The following is a 26,159-nucleotide window of genomic DNA, read 5'->3' on the forward strand; positions in this document are numbered from 1 at the left end:
TTCAGTTTCAGAGACCCTTCTTCCTCTATTCATAATTGAATATAATTTGGGGGGGGGTATATAAAACATTAATGTTGTTCAAAAGTCAAAACTGTACATTAATAATGTCTTTCCTCTAATATCTAATTTGAAGTAACATGTAGTTTATTTTAAAATAAGAATCACATGTCACTTTTGCCAGAAAATTACATGGATGGTAATTTCTGAAGCATTCAGTTCCCTTAATTCAGTTCAAGCAATATTAAGTGAGCACATACTAATGCGAAAATCACAGTAGTAGAAAGAAAGGTGGACCAAAGACCTGTCTTTAGAGGTTCAAGCCCAATTAGGGAACCATTTCCTTAGACATAGAATTCTACTTCAATGCACACTCTAAATATAATAACAGAAGTACCAAATTCTGTATGTAAAATCGCCATTCACAGTAATAGCAACAACAAAGAAAACCTATAAAATATATTTTTTGTTAGTAATTCCCCTAAACAAACATTTTACAAATAAAAATTTTAATTTCTACTAAAGACATAAAGTTCTAAATAAGTAGTGGGATACACCATGTTGGCAGACTTATCATTTTAAAGATGTCAATTTTTCCCAAGTCTATCAATTCAAAGTCATTCCAATAAAAATACCAGCCGGGGTATTTTAAGGAACTTTAAAAATTTATTCTAAAATTTATAAAAAGAATAATTGTCTATGAATATCTAAATCAGTTTTGGAAAAGAACAGATAAGAGATTTGCCATTCTATAGTGTGAGATATGCTGCAAAGATATCATCATTATCATCACAACCACCACCATCATCATCATCTCTAGGACCAGCACATTAAAAGGCAAATAAACTGAAGAAATGGAATTTAGAGCTCAAAAACAGATAAGATCAATGCAATCTCACAGAAAAGGATGGAAGGATTTTTTGGTATTGGAAGGAGTGGATCACAATGTGACAGAGCTTCCCAATCAGTCTGACACACTGCAAGTCATAAATGGATTATGGAGTGTGGAGCTCTTGATCCCCTCAACTCTTAGGGTGGTCAGCAGAGACCTAAAGTAGCCAAAGTTCTGAGCTGGTGGTCTCTACCTCTGGCCCTAAGCAGCCCCATCAGTTTACCACATGATTCTGAGAACATACTATCATATAATCTCTATGTCATGACCTGGAAAAGATTGAGAAGCACTGCTATATGGAGAAAATAAAGTTGGATTGCTGCCACATATCATATACGAAGATGACCTCCAGGTAGATTAAAAGCCTAAATGTGAAAGATAAAACAATCAATGTAGAAGAATTTATAATTTGAAATGTTGTATGACTTTATAAATCAGACCCCAAAATGCAATACAAGGGTAAAAAAGTCATGAAGTTTACTACATCAAACTTAAGACTTTCAATTCAATGAAGGACACCATAGACAAAGTTAATAGACAGATGATAGATTAGAAGATAGTTGCGATGTGTGAAACTAACAAGGCACTGATATCTGGTAAATTAACAAACAAAAAAGACAGAGAATACAAAGAAAACATGGGCAAAGTATATTCACAGAATGGAACACTCACAAAAGGAGTAATTGTCTTGGCTTACAAGCATACGAAGAGATGAGCAACCTTACTAGTGTTCAGAGAAATAAAAATTAAAGTAACAGTGAGATCCTCAGTTATATTCATCAAGTTGACACAAATTAAAAAGTCAAATAATACCAGTGTTTGTGAACATGTGGGGAAAAATAAAATCCTGTGTATTATTGGCGGGTGTATCAACTGGGATAGCTTTTTGAAGAGCAACATGATGGCACTTATTGACAGTAACTATGTATATATTCCTACAACCCAACAATCTCATTCCTGACTATGTATCCTGGAGAACTTCTCCATGGTTCTAAAATGGGCTGCTTGTGAGGATATTTATGAAAGAATCATTTGTGTAAGGGATTGGTGGCAATCTACATTGTCGACCAGTGAGGGAATATACATTTAAAGTATGGTGAATGCATATTATGCATACTAACAAGAATTAGAAGCATTAAAGTAGCTGTGAAAATAGCAATATAGACCTTTAAAAATATTCTCTTGAAAAAATAAGAAATAGAATAAAAACATTTCAATAAAATTTGCATCAATTTAAATGCATGCAAGCACACATCCTATATAATAAAAGAGAAAGATGTAAATTGACCATCCCTCCACTATGCTCACCAGCCAATCAGGAGTGAGTATGCAAATTAACTCAACAAAAATGGCAAGTTCATTTGCATACACAGGTGCTGGGCAGAGAACAGAGTGGGAGATCTGGCAGAGAGTGGAGCAGCTTGGGGAACTTGGCTCCCAAGCCACCAGACAGAGAGTAGAGAGGGAGAGCTGGCAGCTTGGAGGATTTGGCAGAGTGGGAGGCCACGGGACAGAGACAGAGCAGGAAGGGAAAACCAAGAGCATGGGGAGCACCAGGAATTCTGGGAATAGTAGTTCTGGTGGCAGCCCCAGGACTGGAAGCAGAAGCCCAGAGCGCAGGAGGCACGAAATATGTTGGGAATCATAGTTCTGGTGGCAGATGGATCTCCTAGACCAGTGGTTCTCAACCTTCCTAATGCCATGACCCTTTAATACAGTTCCTCATGTTGTGGTGATCCCCAACCATAAAATTATTTTCGTTGCTACTTCATAACTGTAATTTTGCTACTGTTATGGATTGTAATGTAAATATCTGATATTCAGGATGTATTTAGGCGACCCCTGTGAAAGGGTCGTTCGACCCTAAAGGGGTCGCAACCCACAGGTTGAGAACCACTGTCCTAGACACTAGAGCAAAGTGAGCCTGGAGCAAGTTACTGTTGCGGTGGGGGATGGAGGGAAAGCAAAGGTGAGAGACAAGTAAAATCAGAGTGTCTAGGAAAAATTAAAGGGAAGATATCCTAAAACTTCCAGGAAATCTCCATCAATGAAGCAAAGAAAAAAAATGCCTCTATTATACTGTGAGCAACAAACCAAACTGAGTTGGGGTCTCAGACAATTCACTCATATGATTGCAAAGATAGACAGAAACTCCCGGATTGGAGAGGGCTCCCCTGAGGGCTCCCAGATTGGAGAGGGTACAGGTCGGGCTGAGGGACCCCCACAACCCCCAGTGCATGAATGTCATTCACTGGGCCTCTAATATATATATACACACACACACACACTGAGTGGCCAGATTATTACGACCTCCTGACGTTTGTAGGCAAATTAGCTATAATCTCATGCTGAAGAGGGCTAGACCATTATAAACGTCTGAATAGCACAACATACCTAAGTATTGTTGCTGATCAAGTTCATCCTATCATGTTGATGGCATACCCCAATGGAGATGGCTTCTTCCAACAAGACAATGAGCCATGCCACGGTGCTCACATTGTGCAGGAGTGGTTTAAAGAACATAAGGGAGACTTTACCTTGCTTAGGTGGCCCCCACAATCACCAGATCTCAATCCAATTGAGCATTTGTGGGACGAAGGTAAAAGAGCATCAGGCAGCTGGTTCCACAACCATCAAATCTCACAGAACTGGACAGTGCTATTCATCAGTCATAGTGTCAGGTTCTTCGCATCACATTTCAACATCTCATGGAGTCAATGCCAAGAAGAATCGCCACAGTATTGAAGGCAAAAGGTGGCCCAACGAAGTACTGATGGGGTGGTCATAATAATCTGGCCAGTTATAATAATCTGGCCACTCAGTGTATGTATGTATGCAAAATTTGTGCACTCAGGAGGGTCTCTCAGCCCGGCCTGTGCCCTCTCTCAGTATGGGACCCCTCAGGGGATGACCATCTGCTGGCTTAGGCCTGCTTCCTGGGGGGATTGAGCCTAAGCTGGCAGTCAGACATCCCTCTGGCAGCCCAGAAGCCCTCAGGGGATGTCCACTTGCCAGTGGGGAGCAGGCCTAGCTGCAGTCAGACATCCTTAGCACTGCTGAGGAGGCAGGAGAGGCTCCCACCCCCACCGCTGTACTGGAAGCCATCAGCCTGGCTTGTGGCTGAGCAGAGCTCCCCCTGTGGGAGCACACTGACCACCAGGGGGTAGCTCCTGCATTGACCGTCTGCCCCCTGGAGGTCATTGTGTGTCATAGTGACCAGTTATTCCCAGTTGCTCTGCTGTTAGGGTCAATTTGCATATTACCCTCTTATTATATAGGATGGAGGCCTGGTACATGGGTGGGGGCCAACTGGTTTGCCCTGAAGGGTGTCCGGATCAGGGTGGGGGTCCCACTGGGGTGCCCGGCCAGCCTGAGTGAGGGTCTGAGGGCCATTTTCAGACTGGCCACACCCCCTTCAGGGTGGGGGTCCCTGCTGGGGTGCCTGGCCAGCCTGGATGAGGGGCTGATGGCTGTTTGCAGGCTGGCCAAGCCCCCCAGCGGGGACCCTCATCCCATGAGGGTGTGGCCAGCCTAGGTGAGGGGCTGATGGCTGTTTGCAGTCTGTCCACAGCCCCTTCAGGGTGGGGGTTCCCGCTGGGATGCCTGACAAGCCTGGGTGAGGGGCTGAGGGCCATTTTCAGGCTGGCTAAGCCCTCCAGCAGGGACCCTCACTCCATGAGGGTGTGGCCATCCTGGGTGAGGAGCTGATGGCTATTTGCAGGCTGGCCACAGCCCTATCACCCAAGCTCCCAGTGGAGGCTGGCTGGAAGCAGGTATCTGGGATTTATTTGTCTTCTATAATTAAAACTTTGTTGATTTTTGTGGAGGCCACAGCTGGCCAGGGCAGGCGGGAAGCTTGGCTTCCTCCATCGCCAGGGCAACCAAGCCTCCGGCTTGCTCCAGCTCCGTGGCTGCCAGCTGCTATCTTGGTTGGGTTAATTCGCATATAGTCACTCTGATTGGCTGGTGGGCATGGCTTGGGCGTAGCAAAGGTACATTCAATTAGCATCTTTGTCTGTTATTAGTGTAGATATATCCTGAACTTATATGCTTACATCAAATACATTTCAGAAGGTTCCTGTGATTGGACAGGAGTGAGAGGGGGAGATTTGGATGAAGGAAAATAATAAAAGGAGAGGTCTTATATAGACTAATGATGATATTTTGCTCTAAAATTAGGGGTATAATTGACTCAACTCTCTTACAGCTGAATTCCAAAGGAAAATCTGTCTTATTAGAAGGGATACATTAATTTCAACCAGGGAAATATGAGAAGTCTTTTTGGAAGAAGTCAGATTTGAACTCAGCTTTAAAAGATGGACAGAGCCTTGGTAGAGCATTCTGGAAGAAAGGTTAATTTTGGAAGAGAAACTATTTGGTTGGAAGCCAGCTGGTGAAAGAATGCAGAACCAATTTAAATAACAACAAGGAGATTATTATGGCTGGTAGGGCAGCTAAGGGTATTTAATGAAAAATAAGCCTGCAAAAACAGGTGGATGTTGAATTGTGAAAGACTTTCAATGCCTGGGTAAGGAGTATAGGTTTTATTTCAAAAGTAGTAGGAAATGATTTACAGTTTTGCACAGAGAAGCAATAGGATCAGATATAGAAAGATTACTGTACAGAGTGTTAGATAGATTGCAGCAACGTTTAACTGGACACATAGATAACTTCCAGAGGCTATTGTCACTATGCAAGTGACAACTAATGAGGGACTGAACTAATCTCTAGTTATTGGTCCCTAAGGGGACCAATAAGAGTGATGTGGACATTGACAGGACCTGAGAAATAAATTACAGTGGTGTGTGGTCTTTATAGAGGATGTATTAGAAGCTGTAGAAGGTGGGTGAAATTAACAAGAGAGAAGCAACACCCTTTGGGCAGAATGGAAGGAGCAAGTGAAGAGGATTGTGAGATAATAAAATACTGAAGAACCTGTAGTATAGTGGAATGAAAGCCAAGGAGAGGGTTTTAGAAGGAAAAAGAGTGTTTAGCAATCACAAATGCGGTAAAGAATGTCTATGGGATTAGAATTTAGCAGAGGTCACTAGTTATTTCAGAGAGTACTTTCAAGCGAAAGGAGTATGTAGGCACAGAATGCCAGGTGTTGGGGAGAGTGGTAGAAGAAAGTGGAGGCAGTGAGTTTTGGCTAGTCTATCAAGATGTTTGTTCTGGGATGGTGGTAAAGAGATAGGGTGATCACCTGTGGGGAATAGTAGTCAAGTGATTTTTAGAGAGAGAGGAAGGGAGGGATGTGGGGGGAGAGAGAGAGAAGAGAGAGGAGAGAGAAATATGGATCTGAGAGAGACACATCGATTGGTTGCCTCCTGCACATGCTCCGTCAGGGCCTGGGGATCATACATGCAACCAAGGTACCTGCCCTTGACCAGGAATTGAACCCACCACCATTTGGCGCCCAGGCTAACACTCTAACCACTGAGCAACCGGTCAGGGCTATTTTAATTTTTAGTGTCTGGCAGAACAGAGCACATTTTAAAGACCAATGAAAAGCAACCAGTCCAGAAGATGTAAGTAAGAGGGAGGAGAGTTACCGGAGTAGGGTCCCAGTGGTTAGGAGGGCTCCTCTAAGCCCTGGAGCAGCCTACCTGTCATTGAAAGCTAGCCTTGCTGTGCCTTGATTCACACCTTTCCCCTAATCGTTCTCATTTGCTTTGCCTTTGGGAGATCTTCCCACTCCAAAATCTGCTTACTAGAATTTCCCTCCCCACATTACACTCCCTCACTTTTTCTTCTGGGTTCCAGAGACTGGGTGAAACTGGACTAACAAAGAAACCTCTTTGTCATTCAGTAAGTCAAGAGAAGCAATTAGCTGCTAGGTTCTCAGGCCAAAGGACCTCAAGCACTCAAAGCTTTGAAAGAGAAAGTACTTGAAGATTTGTTTACCATTTGGCTTTAGAAGACAATTGGTGCTACTCTTGGCTATGGCAGGCTTCGTTGGGGACTTTATTTCTATAGAATTCTGTTAACTTTTTCTGAAAGATTGCCAGAACCAGAACTAGAAGCTTCTAAAATCCCCATAAAACCAGAGAATGAAAAATAACGTTATGGATGGAAAGATAAGTTCATGGAGCCTCCTGCTCAGTTAACCTTCCAAACCAGATCCCTCAAAAGGCCAGCTCCCTTTTCATCTCTTTCTCCCCCAGGTCCTAGGGTTTGGCTCATTTAGCTTCCTTTGCCAGCTGCCACTCCCTTCCTCCCCAAATTTTCACCTGGATTCCTCTCAGAATAGTTTCCTGATTTATCCCTAGTTCTGCTTTCTCTTGGCTCCAGACAATTGTTTTAAGTTGTTTAAAGTGCTTTACCTGCTACTATCTCTAAGGGAACAGTTGGGCAGAGTGAGATATAACAAAAAATGTAAATGGCACTATGGAATTGGGGAAGGTAAAGAGAAACAAAAACTGACAAAACAGGAGTCTTTAGTAAGCTGTGAACATGTGAGCTACCTGCTCCCCTACTACACATGCCATTGACTCTGTCCTGGAAGTTGGCACCATTATCTCTGCATCTCCCTTTGAGTTGGATACTAGGCCCAGCTACAAGGTCCTCAATCTGGGGGAGACGTGGCCTGACGTTGTTAACAGTCTGCTGGATTTTTTTCTATGTGTGGATTCCCAGGTTACTATCTCTGGCTGCAGATTTGTCTTGACAGAGTTGACTCAATTACTAAATGCTGTACTAATTCATATCTATAACTAGTTCAGACTTCTCACTTTGAACAATGCCAAATTTTCTAATAAATTATTTGTTTATCAGGAACTTCTAGTTCCTCTCCAGCTCACTCTCTGGCCTGGACCCCTAGATTATGCTCTCATGTTCTCCTATTGGAATTATGCCTTTACTTCAACCCCAGTACTTCTAACGTACGTACCAGTGCCTAACTCTGGAAAACCCCACCTGCTTTGCCTGCTCCTGCTCCTGGGCTGCCAAGTATTGTTTGAGGAAGTTTCCCCCACAAATACATGTTCTCTAGTGTCAGCAGAGCTCTCGGGGCTGCTTGGCAGCCTTTCACACTTTTCTAATAATTGACATCCTGCCATGTTCTCCACAGCATCTCCTCCTGGCCAGTTCCAGTCATTCTCTACCTCAACTACTTTCACTCTCTATCTGTGACCTGACTTTCTACATTTATTGAGAAAATTGAGGTCAATTTGAAATTCACTTTCTACAATGCTTCAGACTTAACAAAACTTGTCTTGGGTCTTGTTCTTTACTCACTCTCCTTCATTCTCTAGTTTGGAGGAATAAAGCATCATCCTCTGTCTCTCTAAGACAAACCTATGAACATTCCTTGGGTTCAGAATCATATCCCTCCCACCATCCTCTGCCTTATGTGTATATAATTCATCTTTCTGACTCAGATTGGGAAGTCAAGGCCCATGTTACATTCATCTCTGTGCTCACAACATGTAGCACCATGTCTGGTACAATGTTTACTGAATTGATGACTTATGAAGGGACCAAGTGGATTGATTTGAGTTCTTTGTCCTTTGTACATCTACTTAATTGGTTAATAAAAGTGCTACTTGGCCCTTCCTGGTGTGGATAAGTGGTTAGAGCATCGGCCTGTTCACCAAAGGGTCATGATTCCCAGTCAAGGGCATGTACCTGGGTTGCAGGTTTGATCCCCAGCCCCAGTTGGGGGAGCATGCAGGAGGCAACCAATCAATGTGTGTCTCTCACATCGATGTTTCTCTCTCTCTCTCCCCCTCCCTCCCTACCATCCACTCTCTCTAATAACAAGAATCAATGGGAAAATATCCTCCAGTGAGGATTAAGAGAAATAAATAAATAAATAAATAAATAAATAAATAAATAAATAAACAAACAAACAAATAAGAAAGAACCACAGGCCCAAAATGGCTTCATTTTAGCTAAAAGCCCATGATACCAAACCTAGATTTTTTTTAAGTGCCACTGGGTAGCAAGGAGCAGGATGGGAAAGATCAAGAGCACTCAGTAAACTCCAGACCTAGGGTTTTTGTTGGAGTTTTATTACATTTTGTGGAAACATTTGACCTAGAATTGACCTGTTACTTTAAAAGGGTAGTCGTGGAAAGAGTACTAGATAGAATAAGAAAATCTGGCTCTGCTGGTCATAAACTGTGTGGTCATGGACAAGTTAATTAATCTCTGGGCCTTAATTACTTGCTCTAGTACATTGTGGATAGGGTTATTATGAACATTTAATGGAGTTATAGATATGCAAATACTTTAAAATCTGAAGCACTTCTCCAAAGCAAGCTTGCAGCTCTTATTGATGCCACTAATAGCTATGGAGCTTTTTTCATCTATACCACAGCTGCCCCCACTACCATAGCCCATCTTTCCTTTTGTACCCAGAGATTGATATCACCTCAGTCCTCGCCCTCCAGACCTCTCTGTTCATGTCCTTTTTGGCCTGAATCTATCTGTGTAGATGACTTTGCTTATCCATAGGGATCATTGCATATATTTGATGGGAGAAGCTGTAAATTATCTCAACTTCTTGAATTCAAATTCATGGCTGGCTGGGAGTTGTATGGTGGGCTATGCCAGAATACCAGCAAATCTTATCATTTTAGCCGACTCCTGTGCCTGTGGGCACATTTGTTTGGGTTGGAATGTGTATCTCTTTATCTGCATGGGTGTGTGTATATGCATACTCCTCTGGTTCTAAATGAATACAGGGGTGTGGGTTTTCACGAGAACAGCACTGAGACTATGTACTAGTGAATTCTTCTCCTCCCTGTACTTCTCTCCCCTCCCCTTTCAGAGCTTTCTGACTTCTTTGGCAAGGGAGTCCTGAGAGGGAAGTTCTTTGATTTTATACTTCTTTTTCTAGTTCTGCTTAAGGAGCAGTAGTTGGTTACTCCCTGCTACCTTCCATTCCCAAAACTTGATGGCTTCTCACCAGAGACTCCGGGATCCAACATTGATCCAGAAGCAATCAGTTCATACCAGCTCAGTATTAGACAAAAGATTGTTCAGTATATATCAATGGTGGGTAATTTATTATGTCAGAGAAAAATGCTACAAGTATTCCATGTCTAATTGAATATATACACTATAGCAAAAATTGTTGTGAAGGGAATTTCTGGCAATTCCTGTTTCATTTTTATTTTGATTATGAAACCATGGCTATGTTTTGCTAGACAAAGGAAAAGATTGGCTCCAGGTGGTAATTAAACCATGTATTTTAAAATAAGCTGCAGGCCCTGACCAAGTAGCTCAGTTGGTTAGAGCAGTGGTCGGCAAACTGTGGCTCGCAAGCCACATGTGGCTCTTTGGCCCCTTGAGTGTGGCTCTTCCACAAAATACCACGTGCAGGTGCGCACACACAGTGCAATTGAAACTTCGTGGCCCATGCACAGAAGTCGGTTTTCGGCCTGGGCGAGTCTATTTTGAAGTGGCGTTAGAAGAAGTGGGGGTGTCGGTTGGTGGGGCGATGGGAGACACCGCGCAGGCGGGCCGTGGGATCCAGTCAGTCAGCAGTCTCATGTGCAGTGGTTAGTGCTAGTCGCGTCCGCAAATCGCACGCGGGTGACAAAAGTACTTACTCGAAGCATAAAGTTACCTGTATTTTCCCAACCAGCTGCAAATCCTACAGGTATTTAATTTTATCAATAAATAATATCGTTACTAAGTATGATATCAAGTTTTATTCAATGTACCTATAGTTTAACTAAGACTTAAAACTTTAAGTAAAGTTTATTAAGTTAATTTTAGGGAAAGTTGTAGAGTGAAAGAAGATGTAGTGTTGAGGATTGAGAAAGGTATGTTGAGATGGTTTGGACATATATAGGGGATGAACGAAAGGAGATAGACGAAACAAGTATACAAGACGAGTGTGGATGGGAGAGTTGGAAGGGGTCGACCTCAGCAAACGTACCTCAATCAGATTGAGGACATTTTTAGCAAAGGCCAGCTTAGGAGGACCCTAATTAAGTTAATAACAATGTACCTACCTATACAGCTTAAGTTTAAAATATTTGGCTCTCAAAAGAAATTTCAATCATACTGTTGATATTTGGCTCTGTTGACTAATGAGTTTGCCGACCACTGGGTTAGAGCATCGTCCTAATGTGTCAGGATTATAGGTTCAGTCCCCCATGAGGGTGCATGCTGGAGTCAAGTAATGAATGCATAAATGGGTGGAAAGACTAGTTGATATTTCTCTCTACCTCTCTCTTTCCCTTCCTCTCCCTCTAAAATCAAACAATCAGTGAATGTTTTTAACTAAGTAAAATAAACCACATATTTTAAAAACTACAATAATAGGATAATAGTGTAGGGCCAATCATTTTTAAACTATAATGAGATTCCTGTGCTAGACAATGTGCCCCCACCTTCCACAGCTTTAAATTCTGCTCCTCAGTAGATTAATGGATAAAAAAAAAAAACAGCTGTGGTACATTTATACAATGGAATGCTATGTATCTGTATAAAAGAAGGATTTCTTACCCTTTGCAACAGCATGGATGGACCTGGAGAGTATTATGCTAAGCAAAATAAGACAGTCAGAGAAAGACAAGTTTCACATGATCTCACTTATATGTGGAATTTAATGAACACAATAACTTGATGAACAAAATAGGTCCCTAGACATGGAGGCATGGAACAGACTGTGCAGTGGTTCTTAACCTTCTGGCCCTTTAAATACAGTTCCTCATGTTGTGACCCAACCATAAAATTATTTTCGTTGCTACTTCATAACTGTAATGTTGCTACTGTTATGAATCGTAATGTAAATATCTGATATACAGGATGGTCTTAGGCGACCCCTGTGAAAGGGTCATTCGACCGCCAAAGGGGTTGCAACCCACAGGTTGAGAACCGCTGCTTAGAGGGAAGGGGGGTATGGAAAGATATTAACCAAATAACTCATATACATGTATGCATAACCAGTGGACACAGACAATAGTGTGGTGAAGGCCTAGGGTGCTTCAAGGCTGGAAGGAGGGAGGTAAAAAGGGGGGGAAGTTGGGGGATATCTGTAATACTGTCAATAATAAAAGTAAATTAAATTTTAAAAATTCTGCTCCTCTTTTCATTCAATTTTTTTTCTACTGAAACCTCCTCCTCATTTAAGGGCTTACTGCCTTTGAGGCCCCCCCCCCCAAAAAAATGGGTTTTGTAGAAAGTATTTTGAAAATTAGGGGTTTATTTAGTAGATTTTTTTCTCCAAAAGCAAATCTTTGTAAACGGAATGATGCCTCAGCCCCTTTTCACATACATTGTCTCAACTGATGCTCAAAGCAATCCAGAACATAAGGTGGCAAGTAATATTCCAGGCCCAGAGATTAACTGACTTTCTCAAGATCATACAGTTAGAAAGTGAGAGCAAGAAATGAGACCTAAATCTTGTGATTCTTCATTAAACAGGAGAATTTTGATAGGCAAAGGCAACATCGATCCAAGTTTACTAAAAAAGGCCTGTCCCATCAAATCACATGCTTATTGCCCTTTTAAATTCTAAAAAGGGAAACAAAATTAGGGCAAATTAAGTATTGCAAATTTTTCAACTCATGTATTAGTTTTACGTTAAATTCATTTCAAGTAGAGCTATATTTATTTTCTCATTCTGAAAACTCAGTACACACTTTGTAGTACATTGGCATTCTGTGTAGACTGCATGCACATTTGAAGGAATATGGGGGGCTCATTGAAACATTTGTAATGATTACAGAAGTGTTTGGGTGTTCTATTTTATTTTTTATGGCCAACTATTAGTCATGTTTACATTTTGATTTGATTTTTGTTTCTTTTAATTCCCAATTATAATGTTATCACAAAAGGTATATTTGTTCTGGTTTCTGATGTGCTTTTATGAACATGTCATAGAGCAAAAGAAGACCTAAAAATTCTTCATCATCTGCTGTGGCTCTATCTAGCACACATCACTGCTTCACCCTATTTTTAACAATTATTGGCATTCCCAGGGGTATGGGAAACTATAACATGTTTAAAGAAAAAATTCTCCCATTTCTTCTCAGCACAATGATAATCAAATTAGTACACTGTGCTTGTATACCCTTTTCTGCACCAAATTTACTATGCTAGCATTGGGGAACTCATCACACACCAGAATTTGTCTACAAAGGCCTAGTAAACTATCCATTGTCCACAGGCCAATTAAGGAGGCTACTTTGATTGTGGAACAAAAAGAAATTTATCATCATTTTAAGTTCTAGGTAGTGCCATTCCTTGAAGTGCCTTTTATGACTTAATTTATTAATTCCATTAATTGAATTTCTATTTATTGTACCTGTTCCAATGAAAAGATTTGGAAACTTGAGATAAATTGTTCTGTTATCAATAAAAATAATATTTTATGCCCAGAATACCTCTTGCTGCCCCTCATCAACTGGGCTTGTTTTTCTATATTCTGAGCATTATTCAACACAGAGAGACAATGTAGCTTGGTGGAAGAAACAGAGGCTTTGGTATCACCAAAATTACCTTCACCAATTGCTTACTGTGTGACCCCAGGCATGTTCTTTACCCTCTCTGTATTTCAGTTTCATTATTTTTAAAACGAGACTAATACCCACCTTTTGGGGGCTGTTAGAGGATTAAAGGAGATGGATTAAAATATATAGCACTTAGTAAGTGCTTGGTTAAAAAAAGGTCACTATTATGTTTTAGAGAGAATTGTGAATAAACAGATAGAAGGGAGGGATGTAGAGTGCTGCCTAGCAAGAGTTAATTTCATCACTCTGGAAGGTGTCTTTCCAAAAATTTCAACATGCTCTCAGTAGCCAGTGGAATGTGTGTGTGTGTGTGTGTGTGTGTGTGTGTGTGTGTGTGTTCGCAAACAAAACATGTAGATGCATGTCTTCATGCCTGGGTTGGTTCCTTCAAACACTGATTATCACTTAACAACCAGACTTGTATGCATGCATATAAGCATAACCAATGGACACAGACATTAGGGGGGTGAGGCATGAGGTGGGAGTGGCTGGGGAGAGGTCAAGGGGGGAAAAAGGTGACCTATGTAATACTTTAAACAATAAAGAAGTTAAATTAAAAAAAAAACGGAAAATAAATGTGGTTTCACTTGGATGTTGAGAGCAAGTTTTTATACAGCTTCTTAGCTATGGTAGACACTAAGAATTTAGGGGGTTCACTCTTTGATAAACACTGATCACTTTTTTATTAATAGATAAGAAAAGTCAAATTGCAGATGATGCTAACATTATCAAGCTGAACCGGTCTTCCTGGGTCACGAAATGAGTCTGTATATCTGCATGATATGAGTCTTTATCTGACATATTCTAGACATATTCTTCACCTACTAGTGTTCTTTCTTCCTTATTTACTTCTGCAGACAATTATAGCTCATTAGTGCTGTTGCTAGGGGAGTGGATTGTAGGGTTCTATTAATGGCTGTCTCTATTTGTTCCAGCAGATGGAACAGAGAGTTGATTGGGAGGCCCTGACTCCAACTCTGCCACTGACCAACTGTATGACATTTCCAAGCCCTATGACTAAACCACTTTTCAGTTTGGTGCCCACAAGTATATTGTGATGCTCTAAAGGAAGTCAAAAGGAAAAGTGTTTTGAAATTTCTTAAGTACTCTGCCCTTAAAAAGTGTTATCATTAATTTCTTTCTTACAATATATTTCATGTCTAGGAGAGAGACCAAAACTCCTTAGGCCAGAATCTGTTAAGTTATTGTATCCCCTCCACCCTGGCCGCATAGCTCAGATTGGAATTCTAGTTGGAAAGTAAGGACCAATTATACAATTGACTGCTGGCAACACTGACTCTGAGCGAGCCTGGTTCCCACCAACTCACAACAACAACACATCTTAGTGTCAGAACTCTTCAGTGACACTAGGGTGGTGTGAGGCTCCCACTACTCACGGCCCAGGCCCACGCAACTCGACATTTGAACCATCAGGAGATAATCAGAATGAAGAGAAGACACAACACCCAGAAGAAAGACAATGAGGAGTCGCCAAGAAAGGAAATTAATGAAGTTGAAGCATGCAACATGACAGAAAAAGAATTCAGAATAATGGTTGTACAATTCATTCACTGGATGGATGAGAAAATCAACAACCTATGCAAGAATCAGGAAGAAATGAAAAGTGATATAGCTACAATCAAAAACACCATGGAAAGTTTCAACAGCAGACTAGAAGTAGCAGAGGACCGAATTAGTGAATTAGAAGATAAGGCAGAGAAACAAGCTCAATCTGAACAGCAACTGGAGAAAAAAATTAAAAAGCAGGAGGAGAGCCTAAGGGAGCTTTGGGACAACATGAAACAAAGTAACATACGCATAATAGGGCTGAAAGAAGGACAAGAAGAGAAGCAAGGATTAGAAAATCTATTTGAAGAAATAATGACAGAAAACTTCCCAGATATGGGGAAGAAAAAAGTTACACAAGTACAGAGAGTCCCAAGCAGGCAGACGGACATCCCCCTAGGGGTCCTGGACTGTGAGAGGGTGCAGGCTGGGCTGAGGGACACCCCCCAAGTGCATGAATCTCGTGCACCAGGCCTCTAATATGTAATACTTTCAAACCTCAGAGGGAAAGTAGGGGAGAGAGGGGGAAAGGGAAAGAGATCAACCAAAGGACTTGTATGCATCCATATAATCCAAACCAATGGACTTGGACAACAGGGGGATGAGAGCATGGGGGGGGAAGATGGGGGTCAATGGGGGGGGGGGAAAGAGGACACATTCGTAATTCCTTAACTAATAAAGAATTTAAAGATTTTTAAAAAATACTACATGAACATGGGTAAGTCTCTTTCCCTTTTTAGGCTTCAGCTTCTTCATCCTGAACTCGATGATTTCCTGTCATGTGCATCTCTCTTTTCTGTGGTTCTGTGATCAGAATGTTCTTTATTGCACTCCTGTATAACTATCTAGACTTCCAAAGAAGATATTGCTATCCCTGGGTCACTGGCTTCTCAGTGTGTATATTCACAGCTTCATTTTTCCATTCATTCAGAAAACATTTACTGAGTACTCATTGTGTACTAAGCATTGTATGTAGTACAGGTGATTCAGTGGGAAGTAAGACATGGGTCTTGTCCTCAAGAAGCTCAATCTGTTCAGGGGTATGGATACAAACAGGCAACCCAGCACATATTGTGGGTGGGAGTAATTATGGGAAACTCCCTGGAGTAGCTGGTATTTTGATTGGAGCCTGAATTACAAACAGGAGCTATCCAGGAGAGCAGAGGCATGCATGTACACAGGCCCTGGGTCAGGATGCCAGGAGAGAATAAAGCAAGACTAGAAGATGGCAGACCAATTGGGAGGCTATGGGAACCCCCTAGAGTAGAGGTGAGGAAGACCATGAACTAAGTCCATAGGGACAGAGAGAAATTGACAAGTTTGAGTTACATTTTGGAGGTAGAATTGATAGTTCTTGCTGATACATTGGATGTGGAAGATGAGGAAAAGATGAGGTCATGGAGGACACTTGAGTTTCTGGCTTGGTCAACTTTGTGGATTTCTAGCTTAATCAACTTTATGGATGGACTGACATTTACTGAGTTTATTCCATTAACTCAAAAGGAAGGAGCTGGTTTGGGGGATGGGGGTGGGGAAGAAGATTATGAGTTCAGCTTTGGTCATTTTGGGTTTGATTTGGAATATCCAGTAGGAAAGATCTGATAAGCCATTGTCTGTATTACCAGGTATGCTGAGAAGAGAAATCTGGTTTAGAGGTTCAGATTTGGGAGTCATTAACATGTAGATGAGGTCTTGTTAGGAGAATGAGCAAATGCTGAAGAGCCAAGTGCCTATAGAGCAAAAACACCAGGCCTAAGAGGAAAAATGCTCTCCCAGATACTTCTCATTCCTAGGCACACATCTCTGTCCCAAAGAGGGTTTCTCAATAATGTCTGTGCATCTTCTGCTTAAGAGAAGGAGCATTAAGTACCCAATCATAATTTCTCTATTTTATCATAAATGATATCTAAAGAGGAAATGGAACAGATACTTTATGCCATCTACCAGGTGTTTTAAATTCATTAACTCAAATGTTCACAATAACCCTACACCAGAGCTATTATTGCTCAAAGCTCTAGAAACTTAGAGTAGTTAAGTCACTTGCCTAATGATACCAGAACCAGTGAGCAGGAACCCAGGGTCATGTCTTACGGAATCAAAGAATGAAACCACTGCCCTGGTCAGTGTGGCTAAGTGGATAGAGCATCAGCCTTTGGACTGAAGGATCTCGGGTTTAATTCTGGTCAAGAACACATACCTGAAGGGGGAAAAAAGAAGAAAACATACCTGGTTGTGGGCTCGATCTCCAGTGGGGGGCATGCAGGAGGCAGCCAATCAATGATTCTCTCTCATCATTGATGTGTCTATCTTTCTCACTCCATTCTTGTCTGAAATCAATAAAAACATTTAAAAAAATGAATGAAGCTGCTGATCAGAGGAGTTCAAACAAGGCAGGAATTTATTGCAAGCAAACACAGGCTCCCCGCTCGGAAAGGGAGGGGATCCACATGGATTGACATAGAAGTATTCTGCTCTTCCCCTTATGCCTGCTAAAGGCCTGCTCTTTGTCTATTTGTACCACTCTCTGATTGGTTCCTGGCCTTTTTTGCAACATTTTATTTTGCACTTGCAAGAAAAACATCCTTGTCTCAAAACACCCTATTTTTCTGCAAAACATTTTGTGGTTTCAGCTAGCTCCATGATTCCTTCTTCTTCCACCCCTTACCCTGTCTACCTAATTCTGCTTTAACTCCTTTCACGAAGGTCACATAGTTTTCAAATGGCAGTAAGGACATTGGAATCCAGGTCTGTCTGACTCCAGAGACTGCTCCATGACACCACCTAACAGCACTGCACCATCTCCTGTAATATAACTGGATCTTTAGGAAAGCCTGTGCCCACCCCTTGTCTCTGTTATGCTTCATAAATATAATTTGCATCCCCTAGTTTAATGCTTCACTCTCCATTAAAATGCAAATCCCCCTGAGAAGTAAAGCTCTAAGTTGTTGTCAGTCATTTATGCCTCAGTGGGAATGAGTTTCAAATTCTTCCTTAGGAACAAATTTTAATTTCATAGGAGGACACTGGAAAATTGGGGGAGGGGTAAAAAGGCAGGAAAGGCCCTCATAATGAAAAGTCAGCTCCCTATCAGTTTCACAGTCCTACCTAATTTGAAGCATATGCTTTTCAGATTCTTAGATGCTATTTCTGCATATGTGTACTACTTTATATGCAGACCTATTTCTGGGTCTGTTACTCCAGTTATCTGGGGCTGGGACTGGGGCTATGGGGTGTGTGGTCTGACCCCATATATATATACTGACCCCAACCCACTGTAGTCATCAGAAGGCAGCCAGCCTGGGCTGCAGTTGTGAACCTGCAGTTTCTGGCCTTAGGCACAAGTGCCAGCTCATTCTCTGGAGAATTAGACCCTGATGTGTATATGAAAAATCCTGAGCAGATGGAGTCAGAAGAGCTTGTTGGAAAGACTTGGAGGTGTCCCTTCTGCCCTCTGGGTCTATTTGCCCAAATAAATGACATGTATCAGGGTAGGGCATTGGTCCAAGCCCATTGAAATTCTGCTTGCAGCCCAAATAGTGATTGTGTTTCAGATTGTTTTGTGAAATGATCAGTGTTAGGAAGAGAGAAATGATGTGTGAGCATCTGGCTGCTGCAGCCTACTGATGGGGAAAGTCCCAGGGGCAGGCCTGGGGTTAGGGAACGAGACTCAAGGACCCCCTAGGACATCTGCCACTGGCAAACAAGGAAAGAACCACACACTGGCAGGGGCAATGTGGTTAGAGACCCACACTGTTCCTCAGTAGCTATGTGACCTAAACAAGTCATTTCTCTTGGCTTCTTTTTTTCAAAATGTATAAAATAGAGGCTGGATGGAATGGTCCCTAAGGGCCCTTCCTGCTTGAATATTCTGTGACTTCTGTGACACCGGTTTGATTTATTTTTCTCTGTAGTGAGGCCCACCCACCTACCTCATTATCTGTAGCCACTATATTTTCACACTGACCTCTGCTGGCCAATTTGAAAAGTGACACTGATAGCTTTTTGGAGGAAACACCCTCCCCCCCCCCCCCCAAAGTAGTTCATTACCAATTTAGTACAGTATTAAGCTTCAGCAGTACCCTGGGCACTGCAACAGAAACCCTATGCGTTGGAGATATGGAAAACAGATCATATAGCTATAAGCACAGAGTATGCACATCTAGAAAAGGTTGACAAAGCAACACTCAAAAGAAATGTCTCTTATTTTTTTCTTTGCCATCTTTCTTTTATATATATATATATATATATATATATATATATATATATATATATATATACTAGGGGCCCGGTGCACGAAATTCGTGCACTGGGTGTGTGGGGGGGGGGGGGGGAGTGTCCCTCAGCCCAGCCTGCCCCCTCTCACATACTGGGAGCCCTCAGGCGTTGACTCCCATCACCCTCCAATCGCAGGATCGGCCCCTTGCCCAGGCCTGATGCCTCTGGCCTAGGCGTCCGGCACGGGTAGCTGGGACCTGCAGTGGCAGCGGGGGGCGCCGCAATCGCGCGGGCTCTGCCCCTGCCCCTGCCCCTGCAGGACGCCTCTGGCTGAGGCGTCCGGCCCGGGCAGCGGGGACCCACAGCTGCAGCGGCCCCGCGATCGTGGGCTTCGCTTTAGGCCCAGGCAAGGGACCCCTAGCTCCCGGGACTGCCAGCTTCGACCGTGCCCAGCTCCCATCGCTGGCTCCACCCCTAGTTCCTGCTATCACTGGCCAGGGTGGAAAAGGCACCTGATTCTCCGATCATGGCTGGGGGGCAGGGCAAAGGGGGCCCCAGGGCCGCCTTTGCCCTGCCCCCCAGCTCTTAGCTCCCCCCTGGGTTTCTGATCACTGTCAGTGGCAGGGGGCTTCTTCCTGCTTTCCCTTTCGCCTCCCTGCATTGTGCCTACATATGCAAATTAACCGCCATCTTGTTGGCAGTTAACTGTCAATCTTAGTTGGCAGTTAACTGCCAATCTTAGTTGGCAGTTAATTTGCATATAGCTCTGATTAGCCAATGAAAAGGGTAGCTCGTACGCCAATTACCATTTTTCTCTTTTATTAGTGTAGATATATTTTTTATTGATTAAGATATTACATATGTGTCCTTATCCCCACGTTACCCCCTACCCCACCCCACTCACGCCCTCACCCCCCCCCCCATTGTCCGTGTCCATTGGTTAGGCCTATATGCTTGCATATAAGTCCTTTGGTTGATCTTTCCCCCTTACCCCCACCTTCCCCTACCCTCCCTCCAAAACCCGACAGACCAATAAATGCCTCTCCGTCTCTGGATCAGTCCTTCTTCATCAGTTTATGTTGTTCATTATATTCCACAAATGAGTGAGATCATGTGGTATTTATCCGCTCTCCAGTTCCATCCATGCTGTGGCAAATGGTAAGAGTTCCTTTTTCTTCTTCCTCTTCTTAAAGAATACCTTTCAGCATTTCATATAATGCTGGTTTGGTGGTAATGAACTCCTTTAGCTTTTTCTTATCTGTGAAGCTCTTTATCTGACCTTCTATTCTGAATGATAGCTTTGCTGGATAAAGTAATCTTGGTTGTAGGTTCTTGCTATTCATCACTTTGAATATTTCTTGCCACTCTCTTCTGGCCTGCATGGTTTCTGTTGAGAAATCATCTGACAGTCGTATGGGTACTCCCTTGTAGGTAACTGACTTTCTTTCTCTTGCTGCTTTTAAGATTCTCTCTTTGTCTTTTGCTCTTGGCATTTTAATTATGATGTGTCTAGGTGTGGTCCTCTTTGGGTTCCCTTTGTTTGGTGTTCTCTGCACTTCCTGGACTTGTAAGTCTATTTCTTTCGCCAGGTAGGGGAAGTTTTCTGTCATTATTTCTTCAAATAGGTTTTCAATATCTTGCCCTCTCTCTTCTTCTGGTATCGCTATAATTCTGATGTAGGTACGCTTGAAGTTGTCCCAGAGGCTCCTTACACTATCTTCATATTTTTGGAATCTTTTTTCTTTTTTCTTTTTCGGTTGGGTATTTTTTGTTTCTTTGTATTTCAAATCTTTGACTTGATTCTTGGAATCCTCTTGTCTGCTGTTGGATCGCTGTATATTATTCTTTATTTCAGTCAGTGTATGCTTAATTTCTAGTTGGTCCTTTTTCATATCCTCGAGGGTCTCACTAGATTTCTTGAGGGTCTCACTAAATTTATCGGCAGTTTCCATAAAATTCTTGAACAACCTTAAAAGTGTGGTTTTGAACTCTATATCCAGTCATTTGCTTTCCTCCATTTCTGTCATTTGTGACCTGTTTCTTTGTCTCCGCATTTTTTATGCTTCCCTGTGTTGTTAGAGTGGTTTTGTGTGCTAGGTGTCCTGTAGGGCCCAGTGGCTCAGCTTCCCCCGTTACCTGAGGTGGACACTCTTGGTGCACCCCCTTGTGGGCTTTGTGCACAGTCTTGTTGTAGTTATGCCTTGATAGTTGTAGGATCACTGGGAGGAATTGACCTCCAGGCCAATTGGCAGTGAGAATTGGCTGTGTCTGCAGTGGGAGAACTTCTGTGCTGAAGACACCCTTCTGGGGCAAGACTTGCTTCAATGGGGCTTTGGTGCTCACTGAGTCTGCCCCCTGGGTGTGTCCCTTATGGATCTCAGGAGTTGTAATCTGAATGGTCCCCCTCTGACCACTGGGTACACTGGCTCTTGGAGGTTACCCAGCAGGAGCTATGAAGATAACTGCAGATTCCCCTTCCTTTTTTGGAGTTTGGAGGTGCCCTGATGAGGCCCAGCCGTGAAGCAATGCAAGCTGCTGTGGGGCCTTGGGCCTTCTCTTGGAAGTTCTGGGTCTGTGGCCCAGCTGCGGTTTGTTAGGTAATTTTCAGGTTGCAAAGGGCCAGGGCATTCATATGCAAAAGCCTCTGCCGCAGCCTGGGTGGGGCGGGGCCTCAGGGAATCAAAGGGCGGAGCAAGGAACTATGGCGGATTCTCAGCCCTGCCCTAAGGGGCCGTGCGTGTCTCAGTGTCCTGATAATTTAATTGCTGCAAGTACCTCTGAGGGAAAGCCACCCTCGAGTTCCGAGTTCTGCCCGCTGCCAGACAGTCCAGTTTCTCCCCGTATGAGTCCTGGGTCCCCAGAGACTCCCCGGAACTGGAGTTCAGAGCAGTCGGGAGTTTGTGACTCCCTCCCAATTCAAAAAGACAGCCACGTCCTCAGGTACCAGCCCCTTTCCACGCACTCTCGAGCCTCCGTACTTTTGCACTTTACTTCTGCAGCTCCTGACCCTCAATGTGCATTTCTCTTTCCTTCTAGTTGTAGATTTTCCACTCCACCAGCCTTCCTGTAAGTTCTGGATGATGTCTGTTTTGTCTTTTTATTGTGTTTTGAAGTTGTTGTAGGAGGCAGCAATTTTGGTGTTTCCCTATGCCGCCATCTTAGTTTCTCTCCTTCTTTGCCATCTTTCATTGTTTGTGGTGCTCTGTACCACTGAATGAAAGGACCTCAGTAGGTGGGAAGGCTTCTTGTCTCATATCTTATGACTACAGGCTCTAGAAGGGCCTGAAACCACTCTGAGAAGGCAGTTCTGAGCAGTGCCCCAGAGGCCTCAAGATATCCCACAGTCCCTGCTTCTGGCCCTTTGGTCAGTCTGAGAGGTTTCTAGCTGGTGACAGACCAGAAGTACACCTTCCTTTGAGGAGTGCCATTTCAAATACCTTTTTGGAAAAAGAATTAGAATCCAAAGTACCCATGAGTTCTTTAAGAGACTCACTTTAAGTTCTCTGGCTGGAACTGAGGAGTCAGCTGTGCAACTGTGGCAAATTCAGCATGCACATCCAGCAAAGAGAAAGGAAATGAGCCATGGAACCCTGCCTTTTCTGGATGGAATCAGATTTACTGTTAAGTCCAGCACTGGAATTTCCTCACTCCTAAGTCTCATTGCTTACTCTTGCTGATCATGCACTCCCAAGGGCAAGAGACCAGAGCTGGAGTGTGCCAGCCCATGTGCTCATGCCAGGCACTGCTCAGGCTGTAGTGATGTGAGCAAGATGAGAATTGGGTGACACCACAATCTGCTCTCTTAGTAGCTGTTCAATGGTTTATCATGCGCTCCACCTCCCCTCCTTGATCTAGGAAAGTTTTGAGCATTCTGTGCCCTGACTGCAACCTCTCTGCTAGTAATAACATGGTTTCGACAAGCCTTTCCTGCCCCACCCCCCAATCCTCCCACCAAATAGTCCCCTCCTCCCCCAACAGCTGCTTCTTATCTTTTTCCTTTGTTCCAGCCTCAGGCAGGCTTCCCTGGCCTCATGCTGACACACACATGTTCTCCTGAATGCTCCTTGATGAGTTTCAGCCCTGAAACACAAAACCTTCCTCCCATCCTTCCCTGACCCCAATCTTCTAAGGGTTCCCTACTTCCCACCAAATCAATTTGTTAACTTTCCTGCCTTGCTTTTCAGGCCCACTCCAGTTGGGCCACTCAGCCTTTCCAGTGTGACCCATGACTCCCTCTCAACACCCACCCCACCCCATCTGAGTCATGGACAGAATGTAAGCATTACCAACTTCATGGCCAACACTTTCCTTGTGTTGTTATACCATTTATGCTAGGTTCTGGACATGTACTGTTTGTTGTGGTTTTGATGAGTGCATTAGTCTTGAAAGTTTAAGCCTACATTTTAGACTTCTTTGTTAATACTCAACAGCATCCCCATACTACTTTTTTTAAAGTATTGTTATATATATATATATATATATATATATATATATATATATATATATTCACAAAAGTAATAAATAACAGAATCATTGTAAATAAAATTTCAACAACAGAGAGAAAGAGCATAAAAAGTGAAAGCTCAACTCCCACCCCATCATTCCCAGAGATAAGCTCATTAAAAAGTCTGAACCCTAGCATCATTTGTAGGCTGTGTTTATGTGTTTATGTTGGGTGTTGGGTAATTGCATCTTTTGGGAATAGCATCTTTTACTTTTTACAAGAGTCCTAGTCTTCATGGACCTAATTGACACTGAAAATTGTACTCTAAAAGCCCTATACAGCTAGTGTTCACTTGCATCTCCAGTACATGACTCTAGCCACCACATAAACCATATGTCCTGTTTTCAGGCTTTCAAAAAGTAAATTTTGAAGGTGAATATTAAAGGGCATGTTTAATGGGTTTTTCTCAGAGCTTTTCACAGATATGTAAGAAATTGCAGGCAGTCAGTAAAGGGGCAGAGAGGTGGAGATGGAAAACATTTATGAAAATAGGCTTTCTAACTGATATGGCGTTGTGTTCTCTGAAAGGTAATGAACATTACTAATGGTTTTCATTTTTCTGCCAAGAAAATTCAGTCCCTGCTGGCGTTTGTTCTAAATGATAGACTAGTCCACTTGTGTGGCACCCACTGGAGTTAATTCTCTGTCTCAGTCAGCTTTAAAATGTCAGCCTGAACTCTCAGACTTCATTGTTGCAGACACTTTATAACCAGGGCATTCAAAATCTTCAGGCTGCTTCTTCTTGCTATCATAATTGATACTTGATGTATATTCTCAGGCTCCTTGAATATTACACTTCTACAATGTGCAGTTGGCAGGAGTAAAGGGAAGGAAGAGAGATAGGGAGGAAGAAAATAAACAGTGTGTGTGTGTGTGTGTGTGTGTGTGTGTGTGTGTGTGTGTGTGTTCCCTGTGAGCATCTGTTTCCAGTTGCACTGATGGGGTCCTAAAGTCTGCCAACAAAGATGAGCTCTGACATATTGGTCAGCCCATGGGTTTCTGGGTTCTCCCCTCTCTGACCCTGGAGACAGTACTCTTTAAAGCACAACCGTTTATGGGCTTCATAGCAAGCATGTGGTTGGCCATTTGGATGTGAGTTATAAAATGTCATGATATTCTCCAGCATTCTGTTCTTTTGCCATTTTGACAATCTGATGGATGACCTGGCATTAACTACGAAGCAGACAATATTACCCAGCTTGAATAACTAATCTCCTAAGAAGTACAAAGTTGAAGGATATTGGTGCACATGAATCTTATTAAATGTGCTTATAAAATATGTCCTATCCAAATAATTTTAGCAGCCCCTAAAATAGCCTTTTCTGATCTGTGTCTGGAACTTTGGCATACTTCACAGATCTCTAAGCCAAAATTATTTAATGACGTGATGACAGTGGTTTTTGTGCATGGGAAAATGAGAAGTATTAATGTTAAGTCCTCTGGTTACTAATTATACTCCTTCTGTCCATCTTAGGGGCAACCAGGACCCATTGGAATTCAAGGTCAAACAGGTCCTCAAGGATTTGCTGGCCCTAGTGGTTTATCAGGGTTCAAAGGAGAAAGGGGCTCCCCAGGCCCTCTGGGAACATATGGACCAAAAGGAGATAAGGTAGGAGCATCAAAGCTTGATTTTTCTTTGACTTATGGGGTCACAAGTATGAAGGTAAAAGGTTCTAAATCTCAGTTCTGTTGTGGAAATAACATTAATCCTGAATACAGTGATGCTGGGCTACATGTTTTAATAAGAGACAGGCTGAGTGGTGTACTACTAATGGATCAGCCCAATTCTAGAGAGACTCTCATGAGAAGCAAACCATGAAGTGCATGTATTAGCTACTTGATAGACAAGTGGGCTCACTGTGGTGTGAAGTCATGTTGGTTTCAACTGGGTGTGAGTCAAAAGTCTAATCATCTGGGCAGTAGAGGTCAGGAATCAAGGCAAGGCGATTTGGAAGCAAGGGCTCAAATGCTTAGAAGCAATCTGGGCCACAAATATAGGAAAATATATGCAAGTAAGAAGATTGATCATGTCATGGTGACTGACTGAGATTAGTGTTCAGTTTATGTTCCCTGTTGGTTTTTTTTCTTTCTTTATTGATTAAGGTATTACATATGTGTCCTTGTCACCTCCTCTTCACCCCATTGGTGAGGGAGGGGCTTCCACCCTATGGCTCTGGGGATGGCCAAAAATATGACACCTGACATTGAACAGAGGGATGGACAAAGATTTATTAGTTGCATATACTCCCAGCACAGGGGAGGAGTACACTGCCTACTATGGAGGGCCACACAAGGGTTGCCCTTGGGATCAGAATAAACCAGAATTGGCTATGTGAGGCAGATTTTGTAGTGTCAGGAAGGTGAGGTATCCCTTGGTTTCTGAGAGAGAATGTGATTGGCTTGTTTGACTAATTCAATGGGCCAGCAGGGAACTAAAAGCCACTGCTCAGGGATAAGCAGGAACTGCATCTGGTCTATTTGATTAGGATGGTCATTTGCCTAAGAGACCTTATCT

At 42.7% G+C, this 26,159-nt stretch overlaps 1 protein-coding gene across 3 annotated transcripts in view; it reads left to right on the forward strand.

Moving 5' to 3' along the window:
- COL4A6 (collagen type IV alpha 6 chain) overlaps nt 1-26,159 on the forward strand; it is a 402,326-nt gene that overhangs the window by 267,529 nt on the left and 108,638 nt on the right. For all 3 annotated transcript variants that reach the window (XM_059680110.1, XM_059680108.1, XM_059680109.1), the window contains exon 4: nt 25,119-25,253. In XM_059680110.1, coding sequence (XP_059536093.1) covers nt 25,119-25,253 — 135 coding nt within the window. The remainder of the gene's footprint in view (nt 1-25,118; nt 25,254-26,159) is intronic.

This window comes from Myotis daubentonii, chromosome X, assembly GCF_963259705.1.
Source record: "Myotis daubentonii chromosome X, mMyoDau2.1, whole genome shotgun sequence".
Lineage (NCBI taxonomy): Eukaryota > Metazoa > Chordata > Mammalia > Chiroptera > Vespertilionidae > Myotis > Myotis daubentonii.